This window comes from Oncorhynchus keta, chromosome 27 (assembly GCF_023373465.1).
Source record: "Oncorhynchus keta strain PuntledgeMale-10-30-2019 chromosome 27, Oket_V2, whole genome shotgun sequence".
Lineage (NCBI taxonomy): Eukaryota > Metazoa > Chordata > Actinopteri > Salmoniformes > Salmonidae > Oncorhynchus > Oncorhynchus keta.
In genome coordinates, this window is record NC_068447.1 from 21,487,482 (window position 1) to 21,510,413 (window position 22,932).

Sequence of the window (22,932 nt, forward strand, 5' to 3'; positions counted from 1 at the left end):
CTGCACATGAACCCTTCTATATAGCCTCGCTACTGTTATTTTACTGCTGCTCTTTTCATTATGTTTTACTTTTTCTTAACTGGTTGGTTAAGGGCTTGTAAGTAAGCAGTTCACTAAGGTGTTGTATTTGGCGCACGTGACAAATACAATTTGAAGAGCGTGCAAAGGGTGGATACATTAACAAATAAAAATTACTTTTTAGATTCTTCAAACTTTTTTTAGTTACATGATTCCATATGTTATGTCTTCTACAATGTAGAAAAAAAAGAACCTTGACTAAGTGTCAACTTTTGACTTGTTATATATAGCTCAAAAGGAAAATGTAATGTAGACTGCTTTTTCATTGTTAAAATAGGCCCCCCAAAAAACATCTCATTAACTCAAGTCATCGAATACTAACGTCTGTTCGCATATTCAAATAACCGCGTCGATCTCTAATTGGTGCCGTGCTTTTGAGGCACTTTGCTTTTCTTTATTTACAGCATTATCCACAGGCGTTTCAGGTAGAAAATCCTAGGAAATGTTTTGTAATTGACACAAGCTGCCTCCAATTAATCAATCAACTTATGTTTGTGTTTTGTGGGGGGATGGCCTGAGCCAGGGGAAGCGTAGGTCTGTGACTCTTAGAGCTAACCCCCTACTTTGTGCAATTTCCGCCTGAAGACATACCCAAATCTAATCCAATTTTGGCCCTTAGGCACATCCATGATGAACACTTGTGGCAGGAGCAGAAGGGACAGGGCTTGGTGCAGTGGTGCTGTAGCCAGCAAGCTCCTTGATGAGCTGCTCTCTGAAGGCTTTCTGTGAGAGGAAGGGCTTTCTAGTCGGAGTCAGTGCCACTGGAATAATTTTCAGTTAGAATAGTTTTACATATGAGCCCTGTGTCAACAGGTATAAAAAACATTTTATATATATATTACAGGGAACAAAGTGCTGTTCCATTTCACTTTGACCATTGTTGTGGGCCTGCCTCAAATAGGCTATTTTGCGTGGGGTGGAGCAGCAGCTGGTAGACCATGCTCCCTCTAATGTAGACTGATTGGAGGAAGCATGCTGGCTGTGTTGTATGGGTTTACATTCTACACCATACCGTGTGTGTAGACCGACGCTATGGTCGTTCTCATACAAACAAACAGACCCTCACTCACAATGACTAGCTAATGTGTACCTTACCCATTTCATTACATCTTTATATATTGCAAATAAAATGTAAAATCAATCACAAGTAATATTTTATATTAATTTCAAACTGCATTAGCATGAGAGCAACTTACCAGTCCAAAACAATGATCTCAGTTTCAGAATCAAAGCTATGGGAGCTAATGGAGTCTTCAAAAAGCAGATCTGTCTCACTTCCACAATCAATTTCCTCTAAAATTGTTTCTACATTCGTATATCTAGTCTTAGAATTAGCTTTCTTTGACTTACTTGCCATGATGTTGGATAAATAAACAGCTGAAGATGCAAGTCACAGAAATACTGCAGTGCGTAATAAGCTTTGCTCCTTCACGGTTAAATTGGCAATGGCGAAAGAACGGTCCTCAATGGAAAGGTTTGTCTTACAACAAAGAACCATGGGATATTGCTGTTTTACTTCTGCTCATTGGCTATCTACCCAGCTAGATTTCAAGACTATCAGTGGTCATTGGGTTAAAATACAGTCAATCAACGAGACGGTGGTCATATAATTGGTGCACAATGGGCTCGTCAATTGTTGTCTTCCAATCGTTTTTTTCCGGGTCAATTACGTCCCGCAAAATGACCCATCAGGTTTGGTTGTGTTACAAACAGTTGATTGCAAGGAAACCAAACATGACTGGATAAAGTCAGGGAAAGTCTGTCTATTTACGTTGGATGTTAGGTCGAAAAATTGAATGACACGAAATTCAACGAGATAAGCGTTCACAAAATGTTTTGTGTTAGGCTATAAAAAATGGATTTAACCGAACAAAAGACCATTCATTGTGTAACAATGATCCTTGGGATTGCAACCAGAGCAAGATCTTCAAAGGTAAACGATTTATTTCAATGCAGTTTGTGATTTTGTTACGCAAGTGCTGGTTGAATAAGTAGTTTCATATGGGGGTCTGTGCTCAGATAATCGCAGCGTATTCTTTCGCAATTAATCATTTTTTTTAATATGACAACGCAGTTGGATTAGCAAGATTCTAGGCTTTTGAAGCATGTGAGACACTTGTATTTTCAGGAATGTTTAATATGATTATTTGTGGCGAACACCGTATGTTGTCGAATTCAAACCCGTATCTGGGATGGGTAGTTCAGTTAAAGGTATGCAAATGTACTTTTGGCAGAAAATATTACTCAGATCATGTACAAAGCAGTAAAACGTTTACTATGTAGATAAGGTTAATGTTTTGGATCATCTGTCCTTATTGTCTACAGCTGGATACCTATGTACCAAAGCAGGAAGGTCTCCATTGAAAGGCCACTACACATGACCATCTAGATAACAAGGTTGTACATGAGGTTAATGTCCCGAGGGTCTAGCCTTATCCTCTAAAGGTGGACTGCCATTCTCACCCATTTTGTATAGCAGGAAAGGCCAATACACAACACAAGGTTCAAATATGAAAAACTAAAACAAGGCTGAAGTGACTGTAATTATAGTACTCTTCATTGTGAATAAGAAAAAATGCAACACCAGTGTGTAGCTCACATATGACACAAACAGTAACGAGATGACATGAGTGCACATCTTCCCAAACTACATTTACTGTAGGGTGCCACGCATGATGGCATCCTGGAAAGACACTTGACCTGCTGGTGTGAGGATGTAGTCCTTGAGGTTGTTGCACACAATTGTTTTCCCTCTATGCTCACATGTTTCTTAGGTCTGGGAAGCTGGTGTCCCCTTGTATCACTCTCCTGGAAGCAGGTCCACAGTGGGTGTGGACTGGATCTACCCTGTTGATGAATCTGTGTTGTCAGTCTGTGGTCTACATTAGTTGTGGAGGGCCACGCAGGCCTTCACAATGGTCTCCGCTTTCTCCGGGGGCTTGTCCCAGGATCCTCCATCTTGCAGCAAGGATCCCAAAGCAGTTCTCTGAAATTCTTTTGGATTTTGAGTAGCGTTAGTTGTAGATCTTCTCGGCATCAAGGCCAGATGAAACCTTCAATAAAATAAGTGTTTCCATAGCCTTCATGTTCCTGTACAATACTATCATTTGTGTACTGTAACAACTGTGTAGCCTATGCTTTGGACATAGGCCCCCATCCTCTTATTGGGATGCCAGATCACTTTTATGTGAAGCATATCAACATCTATTGGTATAATTTGTGTGTATAGTGACATGTATTTAGCGTATCCTACCTGGATATGGTTCGTACCTTGCATCGCAGACTGCCATGAGGACCATTGGCAAAAAGCCGTTGTAGTAATCGCTGCCCAGGTTTGCCGGATGTCAGAACCGAACATGTTTTCTGTCCAACAATCCTCAATCTGCCCAGTGTGCCATGGAGGGATAAGCAACACAATCCTCCGTCGGGACATGCCAGATAGCCTGGCACACTTTTGTGACGATGGCAGAAACATTCCTAGCTTATGAGTTCCAACTCGCAGCAATACTTGGTGTGCTGCCGCTCGCCAAAAACCGAAAGGTCACAGACAGACTTTCTGCAGCCCTTACGGGTAAAGCTGTGAGTTTTCTTCTGCGAGATGTGAGGGGCAAGCCAGTGAAGGAAGTCGTAAAATCGTGCAACATGGCACCAGCAGAGATGGTCGCCTCGATTCGCGCTCTTAGATAACTATGCAGTAGTTTTTAAATGTATTTCTTACACTGTTACCCCAGGAAATCTTAAGTCTCATTACACACAGCCAGGAGGAACTATTGGATATAAGAGCAACGTTAACTTACCAACATTACGACTTTCCCGAAGCGGATCCTCTGTTTGGTCCACCACCCATGACAATGGATCAGATCCCAGCAGGCGACCCAAAAACAACAACGCCTCAAAGGGCAGGCGGATCGGTCTTCTGGTCAGGCTCCGTAGATGGGCACATCGCCCACCACTCCTGAGTATACTACTAGCCAACGTCCAGTCCCTTGACAACAAGGTAGCCGAAATCCGATCAATGGTTGTAGATTGTAACGTTCTGTTTCACGGAAACATGGCTCGCTCGGGATGTGTTATCTGAGTCGGTACAGCCACCTGGTTTCTTCACACATCGCGCCAACAAACAAACATCTCACTGGTAAGAAGGGCGGGGGTTTATGCCTTATGATTAACTAGTCTTTGTGTGATCATAACATACAGAAAGTATTTTTTTTCACCTGACCTAGAATTCCTTACAATCAAATGCCGCATTATCTACTAAGAGAATTCTCTTCGACTATAACCACAGCCGTGTGTATTCCCCCCCCCAAGCAGACACTTCGACGGCCCTGGAAGAACTTCAATGGACTATGTAAACTGGAAACTACATCCTGGGGCTGCATTTATTGTAGCTGGGGATTTTAACAAAGCTAATCTGATGATAACACTTCCTAAATGATGTCAGCATGTGTGACCCGGGCTGTCAGCATTCTGGATCATTGCTACTCTAACTTCCGAACCACTGCTTTTAAATCATGGCAAGGCGACCGGAAACATGACTGAATACAATGTAGCTATTCCCTCCGGCAATCAAACAAACTAAGCGTCAGTATAGAGAGTCAGAATTCAATGGCTCAGATGTATGTGGCAGGGTCTACATTCAATCACGGATTACAAAAAGAAAACCAGCGCCATCGCAGATAGTCTTGCTCCCAGAAGAACTAAACAACTTCCTTGCTCGCTTTGAGGACAATACAGTGCCACTGACATGGCCCGCTACCATAACCTGCGGGCTCTCCTTCACCACAGCCAACATGAGTAAAACATTTTAAACGTGTTAACCCTCGCAAGGCTGCCGGCCCAGACAGCATCCCTAGCCGCGTCCTCAGAGCATGCGCAGACCAGCTGGCTGGTCACCGCCACCCTATCAATCAGATTGATTTATAAAGCCCTTCTTACATCAACAGATGTCACAAAATGCTGTACAGAAACCCAGCCTACAATGCCAGAACCTAGGAAGAAACTTAGAAGAACCAGGCTGAGGGGTTGTTAAGGGAATTTTGATCAATAATGACTATGTATACATTTCAATCAGGACTGACTAATCAGAATACTATTATATTACTGTATATGTATGCATTTTCTTTATAATCCTAGTACTGAATATAATGTGTGTAAATATAATCAAGAATTAGAACAATGACTGTCTGTTCCTTGGTAGAAATGAATGAACGTATAGCCAGACTGGCTAGAATGCGTATCTACACAGGCAGACCTTGGTTCTATTCATAAATTATCTTAATAGGGAGAGACTGTGAGAACCATACAGCCATTATACTGGAGCGGAGATGAGACGGGCTAGTACTAAAACTAATGATGTCATTTTCAGTTTATAACCTGTGGTAAAATGTATAATGGGCAGTACTCTCGAGAATAAAAGCTGCTGATTGACTTTAAGACTGGTCTCTGCATTTTATACAAATAAGATTCATACAGATTCTTATGAATTGACAGTGATTCATTTTAATTGGGTATTAAAACAGAGGAATATAATTCCTGTAACGGGTGGCCAGTCCTCTTCTGGCTTTGCCAGGTGGAGATTATAACAGAACATTGCCAAAATGTTCTTAGATGACCAGCAGGGTCCAATAATAATCAGTGGTTGTCGAGGGTGCAACAGGGCAGAACCTCAGTAGTAAATGTCAGTTGGCTTTTCATAGCCGATCATTCAGAGTATCTACTGCTTTCTCAGAGTTGAAAACAGCAGGTCTGGGACAGGTAGCATGTCCGGTGAACAGGTGACACCCTAGACCCACTCAATTTGCTTACCGCCTCAATAGGTCCACAGAAGATGTAATCACACTGCCCTAACCCATCTGGAGAAGAGGAATACCTATGTAAGAATGCTGTTAATCGATTACAGCTCAGAATTTAACACCATAGTGCCCTCAACTCGTCATTAAGCTCTAGACCAGGGGTGTCAAACATACGGCCCGCTGGGCCGGAACCGGCCCCCAAGGAGGTTCGATCAGGCCCGCAGGATAATTTGAAAGTGGAAAAAATGCATAAAAGACATGGAATTCATATTTTTAATTCGCTGCAATTCATGGATTATCCGCTAAGGGGCGCACTCTTTCCATCAGAGTAGAAGACAAGCCGCATCACTGAGACAGACTGAAAACAGCAGACGGTATCAATGCGCCATCTGCTGCTTGTTACGACGTTGTTAATACCTTGGTCTCTACCTCTCCGCTACACCCTCATTAGCCATAATGTCGTTATCCAAACGGAGAAAAGTAGATAAGGAGTGTAGAATTTTCAAAGAAAAATGGACCACGTCCTATTTATTTACAGAGATGCACGGAAAACCTTTGTGCTTGGTGTGTTTGCAACAAGTTTGGTATTGAAGGAATATAATATTCAGACGCCACTACGAGACTCATCACAGCGAAAAATATGACGGCTTGCAAGGACAACTGAGAAGAGATAAGATTAACGAATTGCTGGCGGGTCTGAGGAAACAGCAGTCAACTTTCATCCAGAGCCGAGAAGTCAGTGAAGCAGCGGTAAAAGCCAGCTACCTAATTGCTAGCGAAATAGCATTAGCATCGAAGCCGTATTCCGACGGTGACTTTGTTAAACGATGCATGATGAAGGCGGCTGAACTTGTATGTCCCGAGAAGCGACAAGCTTTTGCCAATATTAGCCTGACGAGGAATACTATAGCAGAGAGGATTTCGGAACTATCGGCAGATTTAGACAGTCAATTGAAACAGAGAGTCAAGTCATTTATTGCATTTTCCGTGGCAATTGACGAGAGCACTGACATCACAGACGTGGCCCAACTGGCCATATTTATTCGAGGAGTTGATGAGACATTGACTGTTACTGAAGAGTTTCTTGAGTTGGTGCCAATGATGGACACCACAACAGCCGAGGACATTTTCGGCTCTGTCGTTGCTGCATTGGACAGAGTTGGAGTGGACTGGTCCCGCTGTCAGCCTGGCTACAGACGGCGCGCCATCCATGGTCGGAAAGAAAGCAGGTGTCGCGACAAAGTTCAAAGACAAAGTACAAGCCCTTAATGGAGGAGATCGTTTCTGGACATTTCACTGTATTTTGCACCAGGAGGCATTGTGTTGCAAGTCGCTGAAAATGGACCACGTCATGGAGGTGGTTGTTCGCACTGTAAATTTCATCCGGACCAGAGGTCTGAACCATCGTCAGTTTGACAAACTTCTCAGCGACAGCAACATTACCCACAGCCTGCCATACCACACTGAAGTGAGATGGTTAAGCCGAGGCGCTGTGCTGAGGCATTTCTTTGATCTACAGAGGAAATCGGACAGTTCATGGAGAAAAAGGAAAACCGGTGTTGGAATTACAATCTCAGGAATGGCTACGGGACCTTGCATTCTTGGTTGATATTACTGAACACTTGAACAATCTGAACAAAATGTTGCAAGGCCGCAAAAAAGTTGTCACACAGTTTTCTGACAACATACATGCATTTAAGTTGAAGCTGACTTTGTGGGAGATGCAACTGGCAAATGGCAACCCTGCTCATTTCCCCTGTCTGAGAGATGTGTGTGTGACCAGACCTGATGCGGACATGAAACGGTACAAAGACAAAATTGCAGGACTACTGCGGGAGTTTGAGAAACGTTTTCAGGTATTTGGTGAACTTGAGACAGAATTTTCAGTTTTTCGCTCACCTTTCACAGTTAAAGCTTCTGATCTGCCGGTCGAAATTCAGCTAGAGATAATTGATTTGCAGTGTGATGCAGATTTGAAGGGCAAATTTGCCTCTGTAGGTCTGGACAGATTTTATCAGTATCTACTACCAGGGTACCCCAAATTAACAGCCCTGGCTGCTAAAATTTTGTGCATGTTTGGGACAACCTACCTTTGTGAACAAATTTTCTCAGTGATGAATATCAATAAAACAAAAATGCGTTCAAGGCTCACAAACAAGCACTTAAATGACATTCTGAAAGTGACAGCTAGTCAGGACATGACACCTGGTGTTGATGCACTTGTACAGGCCAAAAGATGCCAAGTTGTGTGATGGAATTCTACTGTTCATACAACTCCATAAATTTTCAGTATGTATTGTATGTGTATGTATGTTTCATGTATGAAGTTTACAGATTTACAGGACAGGCGAACACTTTCTTCATTACACATTTAAAATCACTCTCCTTAGTTTGTAAGGTGTACGCAGGGATTACATTTAGATTTTATATGCGTATGTGTAAGTGGTTTAAAAATTCCTTTCTTTAAAAGTCTCATTTAATCTTAAAGTGCATTACTATATTTTTCAGTACCAATTAAAGTTTTGTGCCTTTGTACAATCAGTGGGATCAGTTGCAATGCATATTTGTGAATGATAAAAGTAAATTGCACATTTGTCTAAGTAAATATGAGGTGTTTCATGAAATGTTTTGTAAAAGGATAGTTCATTAAATTTCAATATTTTCCTAATGTTCTTGTGCTTCTTTACACCAAAACAAAGGAAAGACATGATATTTTGGTTATTTATAGCAGAGTATGGTATAATTTTAATGGTCCGGCCCACTTGACATCTCCCTAGGCCGTATGTGGCCCACGATGCGAAATGAGTTTGACACCCCTGCTCTAGACCTTTGGTCTCGACCCCGCCCTGTGCAATTGGGTACTGGACTTTCTGACGGGCCGCCCCCAGGTGGTGAGGCTAGGTAACAACCTCTCCACCCCGCTAATCCTCAACACTGGGGCCCCACAAGGGTGTGTTCTCAGCACTCTCCTGTACTCCCTGTTCACCCATGACTACGTGGCCATGCACGCCTCCAACTCAGTCATCAAGTTTGCAGATGACACTACAGTGGTAGGCTTGATTACCAACTACGATGGGATGGCCTACAGGAAGGGGGAGAGGGCCCTTGGAGTGTGGTGTTAGGAAAACAACGTCAACATCACAAAGGAGATGATCGTGGACTTCAGGACACAGCAGAGGGAGCACCCCCCTATCCACATCGACGGGACCGTATTGGAGGAGGTGGAAAGCTTCCTCAGTGTCCACGTCACGGACAAACTGAAATGGTCCACCCAGACAGTGTGGGGAAGAAAGTGCAACGGCACCTTTTCAACCTCCAGGAGGCTGGAGAAATTTGGCTTGTCACCAAAAACACTCCCAAACTTTTACAGATGCACAATCGAGAGCATTCTGTCAGGCTGTATAACCGCCTGGTACGGCAACTGCTTCACCCACGGCAACTGCTTCACCCACAACCGTAAGGCTCTCCAGAGGGTAGTGAGTTCTGCACAAAGCATCACTGGGGGAAAACTACTTACCACCCGACGTCACAGGAAGGCCGAAGAGATCATCAAGGACATCGACCACCTGAGCCACTGCCTGTTCATCCCGCCTGTTCACCCCGCTATAATCCAGAAGGCACGGTCAGCACAGGTGCAACAAAGCTGGGACCGAGAGACTGAAAAACGGCTATCTCAAGGCCATCAGACTGTTAAACAGCCATCACTAACATAGTATGTAAAATCTCTAGCCGCTTCAATAATAAAAAATTGGATGTAATAAATGTATTACTAGTCACTTAAAACAATGCCACTTTGTTTACATTACTCATCTCATATGTGTGTGTATATACTGTACTCTACACCATCTTGCCTATGCCGCACGGCCATCGCTCATCCATATATTTATATGTTCGTATTCATTCCTTTACACGTGTGTGTGTGTGTGTGTGTGGTAGTTCTACTGCACGGTCGGGAACTAGAAGCACAAGCAGTTCGCTACACTCACATTAACATATGCTAACCATGTGTATGTGACCAATAAAATTTGATTTGAACATGTCGTTCCTCGTCAATGCTTCGCATAGGTTGAACAAGAGACATTTGTTCTTTATTATCCCCTCTCCTTGTTGTCATTTAACGAACTTGCCATTTTCCCAGTCCCTTTTTCTCCATACTCCTGAGTAGTAATAGCAGTTCAAGTTCTTCCTGTTCAAGCTCTAGCAAGTCCAAAAAATAAATTTTTCTTCTGTGGCTAAACAGTGTCGTAAAGCGTAGAACACCAGTCTAGCCTGACATGTGGCTAGTATTTTGTAAACGGGCATATACTTTAACTCGATCCGGAAGTTCAAACGTTTTCCGCGGTTTGTCAGAGTGCCTTAGCCCCTCTTGCTTGGTTAGCTACTCTGGCTCCCAAGCCCCCTAGTGGATATAGGATATACACCACACAAGGTGGACTGCAACGAAAAGACTCTGCTGCCCCCAAAATACTAAATCTACTCACGTGCACACACTTAGATCAATGGAGTGCAGCTTGTAGAAGCCTATTTAGAGGTAGTTCTGAGCCACTGTAAACTAGAGTTAACGCAAAGACTGGATGTCTTTGGGATCAGCTAGCATGCTGGCTGATCACGGGCACTTCCAGTCTGAGCTAAATAAGCATTGTCTTGCTAACCTACTTAATGAATGACCTTTTTTCAATGGAAGCGGTCTGTACTGCAGCGGTATAGCTGCCGCACAAGACGCAAACTTGCAGCAAAGCAATGCAAAGTTATTCCTGTTTCTACATTCCGTTTTGAAATGCCGCATCCACCGTAAGTTGAATCAAAAGCTATCCTACTTTATGTGACAAAGGTCATACACCTGTTTTTGTGGTAGAGGAGACTGCCCATCAGATCTGAATGAAAACAATCGGGGGGCAAACTGTCATTCTCCAAATTTGACATTTTCTCAGATTAAACATGACAGGAATTTTGTTATGTCTTGTGCTTTTTGGAGCTAATTTGAGTAAGAATGCTCAATCTGTAAAAATTAATTCCAGTTGGAATTGTCAATTTATCATTTGTCCAAGTCTATGGTGGAAATTGCCTCACTGAATTTTAGCTAATGTTAGTCACCCATGGTTGGTAGATGTTTTGAATATGTTTTAAAATAGGCAGAGCTCTTTAATTTTTTTTTTTTTTTTTTTTTTACTGATGTAACAACAGAGTTTGTAGGTCTCTCTCTCTCCAGCAAGATTATGAATACAGCTTTGTTTGTAGTCACTTTGGTGGCATGTTGAATGTTGGGTTAGCCTACTTGATCAGAAACCTTAACCTGAGATTTCCCTTATCCAGGGTTTTGAATGTCAATGATTTACAGAAGTTGAGTATGAAGTCTACATTTTTATGACTGTTTATTCTCTTTTTGCCCACAGGGCTGATCTCGGACGCCAATATCACCAATGCTACAGATTACAGAACAGATGGTATATGCCATGAATTGTAAGGAAGCCACAGAGAAGGTTGTCCAGTCATGGTCACGTTTCAACTCCGCTGGCCAAAATACTCTACTGGAGACTCTGAAAGCGTTCAGTCCTATGTCAAAAGACCTTTTCGATACTGAGAAAGAACTGGCCACTTTTATTGAGGGACTCAAAGATGAAGGTCACAAGCCTACTGTACTTAAAAGCAAAGATGTTTATGGTTACAGGTCTTGTACTGCAGTACTGAGGCCTGTAATAAAGACACAGAGCACACTAGACATTGCTGTCTCAAAGGTTCAAAAGCCTGGCAAAAAGAAGGGTAGAAAACCCCATGGCAAGAAGACTGAAATCAACTATTCTTTGTTAAGTGCAGCAGCAAAAGTTGTCCTGAAGAATCAACCCACAATTATTTTGACAAATCTGTCAAAGGAGTCTCTCAAACAGACTGTCCTCTCTCAACCACCGACCTTGGCTGTTGTGCCTGTTCAGATGCAGTCATACATAAGACTGACCAACATCACTGGACCCTCTACAGGCCACACAGCGAGACTGCAGTTCCACACAGGTGTATGGTCAGGAGAGGTGACTGTGCCCAACTCTCATCGACCACTATCTCTAACAGGTACCCAAGTACAGCCTTCGGAAGGTACCGGAAACTTAGCAAAATCAGTCACTTTGAGGAGAGTGAACTTTTTGCCCTGCCCAGTCAATATCATCGGAGTGCCTGCCATACTGCAAAACGACCGGGTTTTGAAGGAATGCAACGGAATGCCTTGCTGGAGGGACCAGAAAAGGAAAAGGACTGATGAGGCTGAAGACAAACTCTGTGTGAAGAGGCCCAGAAATGAGGTCTGGCTGGTCAAAGAGCAGTCTGAAGACCTTAGACTGAGTGAGAACAACCTGAGGTTCAAGGTGATCAAGGTTGATGACTCTATCACCGATGAGGAGGTGAGGAGGAAAGCCCAGAAGATACTGCGAGTTAACCTGTCACCGGTCATAGAGATTCAACCACTTATTGCCTACCCAATGTGACCGGCCGTAATATCTTTGGTTGCTTTTACACAGGCAGCCCAATTGTTTTTTTTTAAATTGTTTTTTAAACCCAAATATTGACAAAGAGCTGATCAGATTGGCCAAAAGACCAATAATTGCGGGGGGAAAATATTTTTAATTGGTCTGTGTGAACACAGCCTTAAAGTCCTTTTGTCCTCCATGTAAATTTAATCAGTTTGTTGCATCTCATCAAGGCAGTGCTTTGTCTTTTAGCTGTACTCAGCTTGGGAGTATTGGGATTGTTTGGGAGGCTTTTTGGAGATTTGGAAAATCCTATTTCTTTGTTAAAATGTTTAGATAAGGGGACGCTGGGTTATTGCCTAAACATCCAAAAATATGGTTTAAAGTTTTTTGTTTACACTGCACATACTATAGACTGCCCCTTGACTGTTGAGTGATGGAATGGTGAAGTGTGAGGCACAATGGCTGTCCCCATGAGTTGTACCTGCAGTATATCCTTCTTTACATGTGTGTTTTTGGGACACTGAAATTTCATTCATCTGTTTTATAAATGATAGAAACATCTGATAATGAAGCCATGTCATGTATAACTATGCAGCATTCATTTGCTAGAATATTACAGATATTTTATATACATCACTTTTTAGTCATGTCATTTCTACTGTATGTTGGATTAAAGGGGCAATTGACATGGTGTGTTTTCCTGATGTGTTATAAAGGTAGTTTTTTTTCTTTTTTGGACATGACAGTTAAGAGATCCTAGCTATATGTTAACATTTTATGGCTTTTATTCTCATTTGTACAAAGTTTAAGGCATTTTATTCCATTATCTGCATTTAATTTGTAGAAGAATTTACATGGCCTTATGAGTTTTCAGTGTTTTTAAAGCCTCTGGAGGAAACGCTCTAGCCTATATTGTGTATTATCTGACATTTAGAACTATTCCTAAAGCATTTTCTAGCTTTGAAATTTGATATTTGGACCTTGGTTTTTTTTCTGTAATTGGAGGAAGTATGCCAGTTGGTTTCTTTTTAATTCAAGTATCCAACTCTCCATTAGGTTCAACTGATTTGATTTATCCGTCCTTGACCTTTCCATTCTCAATCGAAGGCAGAGTAAAGCTTTTTTTTTGCGTTGGGTTATATTTTGCTTGCTTTGATTTTCATGTGCCAAATTTATATTTTTGGTGCTTCTCAATTGCACTTCTTTTTTTTTTTCTCCTCCCCAACTGAGAATGTTGTTTCTGTTAGCTACATATTCTAAATCACACATGCTTTGAACAAAATGTCTGAGGCACTTTTAGGTTTGTGAAGAGGTAGATACATTTCATGTTCAATGTAGCTTAATTTATATCTATTTAAAAAACAACTTTTTTAAAAACTTTTTGTATGAACCACAATGATACTCTTAACAAAGACATCTGTTAACATGTTATGGTCATTGTGTGTTGGGAATTACTGTTGAACTGTAAAATAAAGCATTTTGACCACTTCTTTCTCTGGATTACCTGGCATTTACATTTTAATAATGGGTCATTATACTCATAACCATGTTTGTGTGATGACTACCTTTTTATTTCTTTACTTTTACCCCCCCAATTTCGTGATATCCAATTGGTAGTTAGTCTTGTCCCGTCGCTGCAACTCCCGTACAAAGGTCGAGAGCCATGCGTCCTCCAAAACACTACCCTGCCAAGCCGTATTGCTTCTTGACACACTGCTTGCTTAACCCAGAAGCCAGCCGCACCAATGTGTCGGAGGAAACGACAGACAACTGGCAACCGTGTCAGTGTGCATGTGCCCGGCCCAACACAGGAGTTGCTAGAGCGAAATGGGACAAGGACATACCAGCCCCTAACCCGGGCGACGCTGGCCCAATTGTGCGTTGCCTCTTGTCTCCCGGTCGCGGTCGGCTGCCACACAGCCCGGAATCAAACCCGGGTCTGTAGTGATGCCTCAAGCACTGCAGTGCTTTAGACTGCTGCGCTACTCGGGACGCCCAATGACTGGTACTTTTGCTTGAAACCTGAATAGTTACGTTCGTTAAAGCTAAATCCTAGACAGACTTAAGCCTACATAGTGTTGTGACACACAGGAGACGTGGGTTCGAACCCAGTTGGTCAATAGCAGTGTGAAGGGAAATGTGTGCTTTCCTAATAACCAATTTGACTGGGTTCATGCAAGTGACTGGCCGTGCCTGGGAGAATCCTCATCATTATTGGCAATTTTGTACGCCCAGAACATTGTTTTGAGGACGGATATCTCAGTTTCAAGGTCTAAGCTTGGAGGGAAGCCTCATGAGGTATTGGTCGCTCACATGTTTGCACTAAAAGTTAATGGGGATTTTATGAATAATGTAACTCATGCGAATATAATTGTCTGTTTAAGCAGTATATAAGAACTGGACTGCCCTGTTGGAGCTCTTGACTGACGTGTAGTGTACTATGGTGCATTGAGATTGTTGAAACCGCTCCAGCTTGCCGTTAATAAAGAATGATTCATTTAAGATTGACTTCCGGTGTCCCCAGTGATTTCCCTGACAATTTGGCATCACAAACTAAATGATTGGTTCTGCCTGCGGCGTTTTTCAGTGAGGGCCTGCGAGGGAAAACCGTTGGTGCACTTTATAAAGCGTGAGGGGAAATTCCTGTCTGACCAACAGACAAGGACCCTTACTGCGAGCTACCCAAGAGGGGACGCATCATCCGTGGACAATTGAGGGACACTGCAACTGAATTTCAGTAAGTCAATTTAAAAGATTTAAAAATACAAATGTTTTGTAAAACTAAACAAAAATGAAGGTACTAGTAGTCTTAAGAAGGCTAGACCAGACTAGAGTGAGGGCAAGTAACGGTACCATGGAAAAGCCCCGCTGACAGATGTCTAGGCATTTATAAGTGCTGATGTGGTCTGAAGCCACTGGTAATTGCACAAGGTGTTTTTGAGCACATTTTATTTTATATTAGTTCTAAGATATTTGTAATTTATGTAAGTGGGAAGCGGAGTTCAACAAATTACATTTTGAATAATAACAGGATTGAAAATTTAGATGAGATATTACTGTTAAGTACTGAGTGAATGAGAGCTGTCGGGACTAACTCTGGTGTGAAAGTTGTCTCTGAATGAATACCCTAATCAGTTCTGTGTTAGCTGAGTTTTTCAATCTTTAACATTATCTAGGGGTTTTGTCCACCACCGCCCGTTGATCTACAGGTAGTGACAGGAGAAGCCTAGTCTAACAGCTGAGATGGGTGAGTGCTGTTTATTGATTACGCTGGACACAGATTTCCTCAAACATATGTACCTATCAGGCTGACTGCACTGTGATCATTGCTGGTGGTGTGGATGTGAATACCTAAGTATAGAAGCAGCAAGACTAAGAATCCATTTGGGCGATGGGGAGACTGGGGCAATGGGGAGACTTAGGAGATTCAGCAATTCTGGGGAGATTTGGGACGACTGGGGAGGTTTGGACGACTGGGGAGGTTTGGACGACTGGGGAGGTTTGGACGACTGGGGAGGTTTGGACGACTGGGGAGGTTTGGACGACTGGGGAGGTTTTGTATACTTGGGTGACAGGAGATCTGGGATGACTGGACTTGTTTCTGGGATATTTGGGGAGACTGGGAAGTCTGGAGAGATTTGGGAGACTTTCTGACTGGTAGATTTGGAAAGAGTGGGGGAGATTTGGAAAGAGTGGGGGAGATTTGGAAAGAGTGGGGGAGATTTGGAAAGAGTGGGGGAGATTTGGAAAGAGTGGGGGAGATTTGGAAAGAGTGGGGGAGATTTGGAAAGAGTGGGGGAGATTTGGAAAGAGTGGGGGAGATTTGGAAAGAGTGGGGGAGATTTGGAAAGAGTGGGGGAGATTTGGAAAGAGTGGGGGAGATTTGGAAAGAGTGGGGGAGATTTGGAAAGAAAAAGAGATTTGGAAAGAGGGGGGGAGATTTGGAAAGAGTGGGGAGATTTGGAAAGAGTGGGGGATTTGGAAAGACAATGGGGAGATTTGGAAAGACAATGGGGAGATTTGGAAAGACAATGGGGAGATTTGGAAAGACAATGGGGAGATTTGGAAAGACAATGGGGAGATTTGGAAAGACAATGGGGAGATTTGGAAAGACAATGGGGAGATTTGGAAAGACAATGGGGAGATTTGGAAAGACAATGGGGAGATTTGGAAAGACAATGGGGAGATTTGGAAAGACTGAATGGGGAGATTTGGAAAGACTGAATGGGGAGATTTGGAAAGACTGAATGGGGAGATTTGGAAAGACTGAATGGGGAGATTTGGAAAGACTGAATGGGGAGATTTGGAAAGACTGAATGGGGAGATTTGGAAAGACTGAATGGGGAGATTTGGAAAGACTGAATGGGGAGATTTGGAAAGACTGAATGGGGAGATTTGGAAAGACTGAATGGGGAGATTTGGAAAGACTTGGGGAGATTTGGAAAGACTTGGGAAAGACTTGGAAAGACTGGGAAAGACTGGGAAAGACTGGGAAAGACTTGGAAAGACTGGGAAAGACTTGGAAAGACTGGGAAAGACTTGGAAAGACTGGGAAAGACTTGGAAAGACTGGGAAAGACTTGGAAAGACTGGGAAAGACTGAGAAAGACTTGAGAAGACTTGAGAAGACTTGAGAAGACTTGAGAAGACTTGAGAAGACTTGAGAAGACTTGAGAAGACTTGGGAAGACTTGGAGAGATTTTGGGAAGACTTGGAGAGATTTTGGGAAGACTTGGAGAGATTTTGGAAGACTTGGAGAGATTTTGGGAAGACTTGGAGAGATTTTGGAAGACTTGGAGAGATTTTGGAAGACTTGGAGAGATTTTGGAAGACTTGGAGAGATTTTGGAAGACTTGGAGAGATTTTGGAAGACTTGGAGAGATTTTGGAAGACTTGGAGAGATTTTGGAAGACTTGGAGAGATTTTGGAAGACTTGGAGAGATTTTGGAAGACTTGGAGAGATTTTGGAAGACTTGGAGAGATTTTGGAAGACTTGGAGAGATTTTGGAAGACTTGGAGAGATTTTGGAAGACTTGGAGAGATTTGGGAAGACTTGGAGAGATTTGGGAAGACTTGGAGAGATTTGGGAAGACTTGGAGAGATTTGGGAAGACTTGGAGAGATTTGGGAAGACTTGGAGAGATTTGGGAAGACTTGGAGAGATTTGGGGAGAGATTGGAGAGATTTGGGAAGACTGGAGAGATTTGGGAAGACTGGAGAGATTTGGGAAGACTGGAGAGATTTGGGAAGACTGGAGAGATTGGAGAGATTGGGGAGACTTGGGGAGACTTGGAGAGATTGGGGAGACTTGGAGAGATTGGGGAGAGATTGGGAAGACTTGGAGAGATTGGGAAGACTTGGAGAGATTGGGAAGACTTGGAGAGATTGGGAAGACTTGGAGAGATTGGAGAGATTTGGGAAGACTGGAGAGATTTGGGAAGACTGGAGAGATTTGGGAAGACTGGAGAGATTTGGGAAGACTGGAGAGATTTGGGAAGACTTGGAGAGATTTGGGAAGACTTGGAGAGATTTGGGAAGACTTGGAGAGATTTGGGAAGACTTGGAGAGATTTGGGGAGAGATTGGAGAGATTTGGGAGAGATTGGAGAGATTTGGGAAGACTGGAGAGATTTGGGAAGACTGGAGAGATTGGAGAGATTTGGGAAGACTGGAGAGATTGAGAGATTTGGGAAGACTTGGAGAGATTGGGAGACTTGGGGAGACTTGGAGAGATTGGGGAGACTTTGAGAGATTGGGGAGAGATTGGGAAGACTTGGAGAGATTGGGAAGACTTGGAGAGATTGGGAAGACTGGAGAGATTTGAGAAGACTTGGAGAGATTGGAGAGAGAAGACTTGGAGAGATTTGGGAAGACTTGGAGAGATTTGGGAAGATTGGAGAGATTTGGGAAGACTTGGAGAGATTTGGGAAGACTTGGAGAGATTTGGGAAGACTTGGAGAGATTGGAGAGATTTGAGAAGACTTGGAGAGATTTGGGGAGACTTGGAGAGATTTGGGGAGAGATTGGGGAGATTGGAGAGATTTGGGAAGACTTGGAGAGATTTGGGAAGACTTGGAGAGATTTGGGAAGACTTGGAGAGATTGGAGAGATTTGAGAAGACTTGGAGAGATTTGGGGAGACTTGGAGAGATTTGGGAGACTTGGAGAGATTTGGGGAGACTTGGAGAGATTTGGGGAGACTTGGAGAGATTTGGGAAGACTTGGAGAGATTGGAGAGATTTGGGAAGACTTGGAGAGATTGGAGAGATTTGGGAAGACTTGGAGAGATTTGGGGAGAGATTGGGGAGATTGGAGAGATTTGGGAAGACTTGGAGAGATTTGGGAAGACTTGGAGAGATTTGGGAAGACTTGGAGAGATTTGGGAAGACTTGGAGAGATTTGGGAAGACTTGGAGAGATTTGGGAAGACTTGGAGAGATTGGAGAGATTTGAGAAGACTTGGAGAGATTTGGGGAGAGATTGGAGAGATTTGGGAAGATTGGAGAGATTTGGGAAGACTGGAGAGATTGGAGAGATTTGGGAAGACTGGAGAGATTTGGGAAGACTGGAGAGATTTGGGAAGACTGGAGAGATTTGGGAAGACTGGAGAGATTGGGAGAGATTGGGAGAGATTTGGGAAGACTTGGAGAGATTTGGGAAGACTTGGAGAGATTTGGGAAGACTGGAGAGACTGGGAGAGATTGGGAGAGATTGGGAGAGATTGGGAGAGATTTGGGAAGACTTTGAGATTTGGAGAGATTTGGGAAGACTTGGAGAGATTTGGAGAGATTTGGGAAGACTTGGAGAGATTGGGAAGACTTGGAGAGATTGGGAAGACTTGGAGAGATTGGGGAGACTTGGAGAGATTGGGGAGACTTGGAGAGATTGGGGAGACTTGGAGAGATTGGGAAGACTTGGAGAGATTGGGAAGACTTGGAGAGATTGGGAAGACTTGGAGAGATTGGGAAGACTTGGAGAGATTGGGAAGACTTGGAGAGATTGGGAAGACTTGGAGAGATTTGGGAAGACTGGAGAGATTTGGGAAGACTGGAGAGATTTGGGAAGACTGGAGAGATTTGGGAAGACTGGAGAGATTTGGGAAGACTGGAGAGATTTGGGAAGACTGGAGAGATTGGAGAGATTTGGGAAGACTGGAGAGATTGGAGAGATTTGGGAAGATTGGAGAGATTTGAGAAGACTGGAGAGATTTGAGAGATTTTGGAAGACTTGGAGAGATTGGAGAGATTTGGGAAGACTTGGAGAGATTTGAGAAGACTTGGAGAGATTTGGGGAGACTTGGAGAGATTTGGGGAGACTTGGAGAGATTGGAGAGATTTGGGAAGACTTGGAGAGATTGGAGAGATTTGGGAAGATTGGAGAGATTTGGGAAGACTGGAGAGATTGGAGAGATTTGGGAAGACTGGAGAGATTGGAGAGATTTGGGAAGACTGGAGAGATTTGGGAAGACTGGAGAGATTGGAGAGATTTGAGAAGACTTGGAGAGATTTGGGAAGACTTGGAGAGATTTGGGAGAGATTGGAGAGATTTGGGAAGACTTTGAGAGATTTGGGAAGACTTGGAGAGATTGGAGAGATTTGAGAAGACTTGGAGAGATTTGGGGAGACTTGGAGAGATTTGGGGAGACTTGGAGAGATTTGGGGAGACTTGGAGAGATTTGGGGAGACTTGGAGAGATTTGGGAAGACTTGGAGAGATTTGGAGAGATTTGGGAAGATTGGAGAGATTTGGGAAGACTGGAGAGATTGGAGAGATTTGGGAAGACTGGAGAGATTGGAGAGATTTGGGAAGACTGGAGAGATTGGAGAGATTTGGGAAGAATGGAGAGATTGGAGAGATTTGAGAAGACTTGGAGAGATTGGAGAGATTTGGGGAGAGATTGGAGAGATTTGGGGAGAGATTGGAGAGATTTGGGGAGAGATTGGAGAGATTGGAGAGATTGGAGAGATTTGGGAAGACTTGCAGAGATTGGAGAGATTTGGGAAGACTTGGAGAGATTGGAGAGATTTGAGAAGACTTGGAGAGATTGGAGAGATTGGAGAGATTGGAGAGATTGGAGAAGATTGGAGAGATTGGAGAGATTGGAGAAGACTTGGAGAGATTTGGAGAGATTGGAGAGATTGGAAGATTGGAGAGATTTGGGGAGATTGGAGAGATTGGAGACATTTTGGAGACATTTGGGAGAGATTTTGGAGAGATTTGGGAAGACTGGAGAGATTTGGGAAGACTGGAGAGATTTGGGAAGACTGGAGAGATTTGGGAAGACTGGAGAGATTGGAGAGATTTGGGAAGACTGGAGAGATTTGGGAAGACTGGAGAGATTTGGGAAGACTTGGAGAGATTTGGGAAGAGATTTGGGAAGACTTGGAGAGATTTGGGAAGACTTGGAGAGATTTGGGAAGACTTGGAGAGATTTGGGAAGACTTGGAGAGATTTGGGAAGACTTGGAGAGATTTGGGAAGACTTGGAGAGATTGGAGAAGACTTGGAGAGATTGGAGAAGACTTGGAGAGATTTGGGAAGACTTGGAAGATTTTGGACAACGGGATAATTGGGATGAATTTGGAACACTGGATAGACTGGGGATACTGGGAAGATGGGGGAGATTATGGAAGACGGGAGAATTCTGGAGATTTATGAGATTGGGGAGATGTGCCCTGGCCTTTCTCAGTTTAGTGTGCCCAGGTACAACCTCTGTTGTCAGTGGCTACCTGGTTGATCCTGCCAGTAGCATATGCTTGTCTCAAAGACCAAGCCATGCAAGTCTAAGTACACATAGTTGGGACAGTGAAACTGCGACTGGAGAGATTTGGGACTATGTGTAACAGAGCTTTGGGAGACTGGGGAAAATTGCGAGACTGGAGATATTTGGGAGACTGTATCTGGGAGATTTGGATGACTGGGAGAGGTTTGGGAGACTGGGAGATTTGGATGACTGGGAGAGGTTTGGGAGACTGGGAGAGGTTTGGGAGACTGGGAGAGGTTTGGGAGACTGGGAGAGGTTTGGGAGACTGGGAGAGGTTTGGGAGACTGGGAGAGGTTTGGGAGACTGGGAGAGGACTGGGAGAGGTTTGGGAGATTTGGGGTAACTGGGAGACTGGATGAATGATTTTCTTTTTTATTTCACCTTTATTTAACCAGGTAGGCTAGTTGAGAACAAGTTCTCATTTGCAACTGCGACCTGGCCAAGATGAAGCATAGCAGTGTGAACAGACAACACAGAGTTACACATGGAGTAAACAATTAACAAGTCAATAACACAGTAGAAAGGGGAGTCTATATACATTGTGTGCAAAAGGCATGAGGAGGTAGGCGAATAATTACAATTTTGCAGATTAACACTGGAGTGATAAATGATCAGATGGTCATGTACAGGTAGAGATATTGGTGTGCAAAAGCAAAAAAGTAAATAAATAAAAACAGTATGGGGATGAGGTAGGTAAAAATGGGTGGGCTATTTACCGATAGACTATGTACAGCTGCAGCGATCGGTTAGCTGCTTAGATAGCAGATGTTTGAAGTTTGTGAGGGAGATAAGTCTCCAACTTCAGCGATTTTTGCAATTCGTTCCAGTCACAGGCAGCAGAGCACTGGAACGAAAGGCAGCCAAATGAGGTGTTGGCTTTAGGGATGATCAGTGAGATGCACCTGCTGGAGCGCGTGTTACGGGTGGGTGTTGCCATCGTGACCAGTGAACTGAGATAAGGCGGAGCTTTACCTAACATGGACTTGTAGATGACCTGGAGCCAGTGGTTCTGGCGACGAATATGTAGCGAGGGCCAGCCGACTAGAGCATACAGGTCGCAGTGGTGGGTGGAATAAGGTGCTTTAGTGACAAAACGGATGGCACTATGATAAACTGCATCCAGTTTGCTGAGTAGTGTTGGAAGCAATTTTGTAGAGGACATCACCGAAGTCGAGGATCGGTAGGATAGTCAGGTTTACTAGGGTAAGTTTGGTGGCGTGAGTGAAGGAGGCTTTGTTGCGGAATAGAAAGCCGACTCTTGATTTGATTTTCGATTGGAGATGTTTGATATGAGTCTGGAAGGAGAGTTTACAGTCTAGCCAGACACCTAGGTACTTATAGATGTCCACATATTCAAGGTCGGAACCATCCAGGGTGGTGATGCTGGTCAGGCGTGCGGGTGCAGGCAGCGAACGGTTGAAAAGCATGCATTTGGTTTTACTAGCGTTTAAGAGCAGTTGGAGGCCACGGAAGGAGTGTTGTATGGCATTGAAACTCATTTGGAGGTTAGATAGCACAGTGTCCAAGGACGGGCTGGAAGTATATAGAATGGTGTCGTCTGCGTAGAGGTGGATCAGGGAATTGCCCGCAGCAAGAGCAAAATCATTGATATATACAGAGAAAAGAGTCGGCCCGAGAATTGAACCCTGTGGCACCCCCATAGAGACTGCCAGAGGACCGGACAGCATGCCCTCCGATTTGACACACTGAACTCTGTCTGCAAAGTAATTGGTGAACCAGGCAGTCATCCGAAAAACCGAGGCTCCGGAGTCTGCCGATAAGAATATGGTGATTGACAGTCGAAAGCCTTGGCAAGGTCGATGAAGACGGCTGCACAGTACTGTCTT

At 43.6% G+C, this 22,932-nt stretch overlaps 1 protein-coding gene across 1 annotated transcript in view; it reads left to right on the forward strand.

Moving 5' to 3' along the window:
- LOC118371415 (coiled-coil domain-containing protein 71-like) overlaps nt 1–13,817 on the forward strand; it is a 35,756-nt gene extending 21,939 nt beyond the window's left edge. Inside the window, exon 3 of the mRNA XM_035756832.2 lies at nt 11,264–13,817. Coding sequence (XP_035612725.1) covers nt 11,291–12,343 — 1,053 coding nt within the window. The 5' untranslated portion in view covers nt 11,264–11,290 and the 3' untranslated portion in view covers nt 12,344–13,817. The remainder of the gene's footprint in view (nt 1–11,263) is intronic.
- Nucleotides 13,818–22,932: the final 9,115 nt, after the last annotated feature.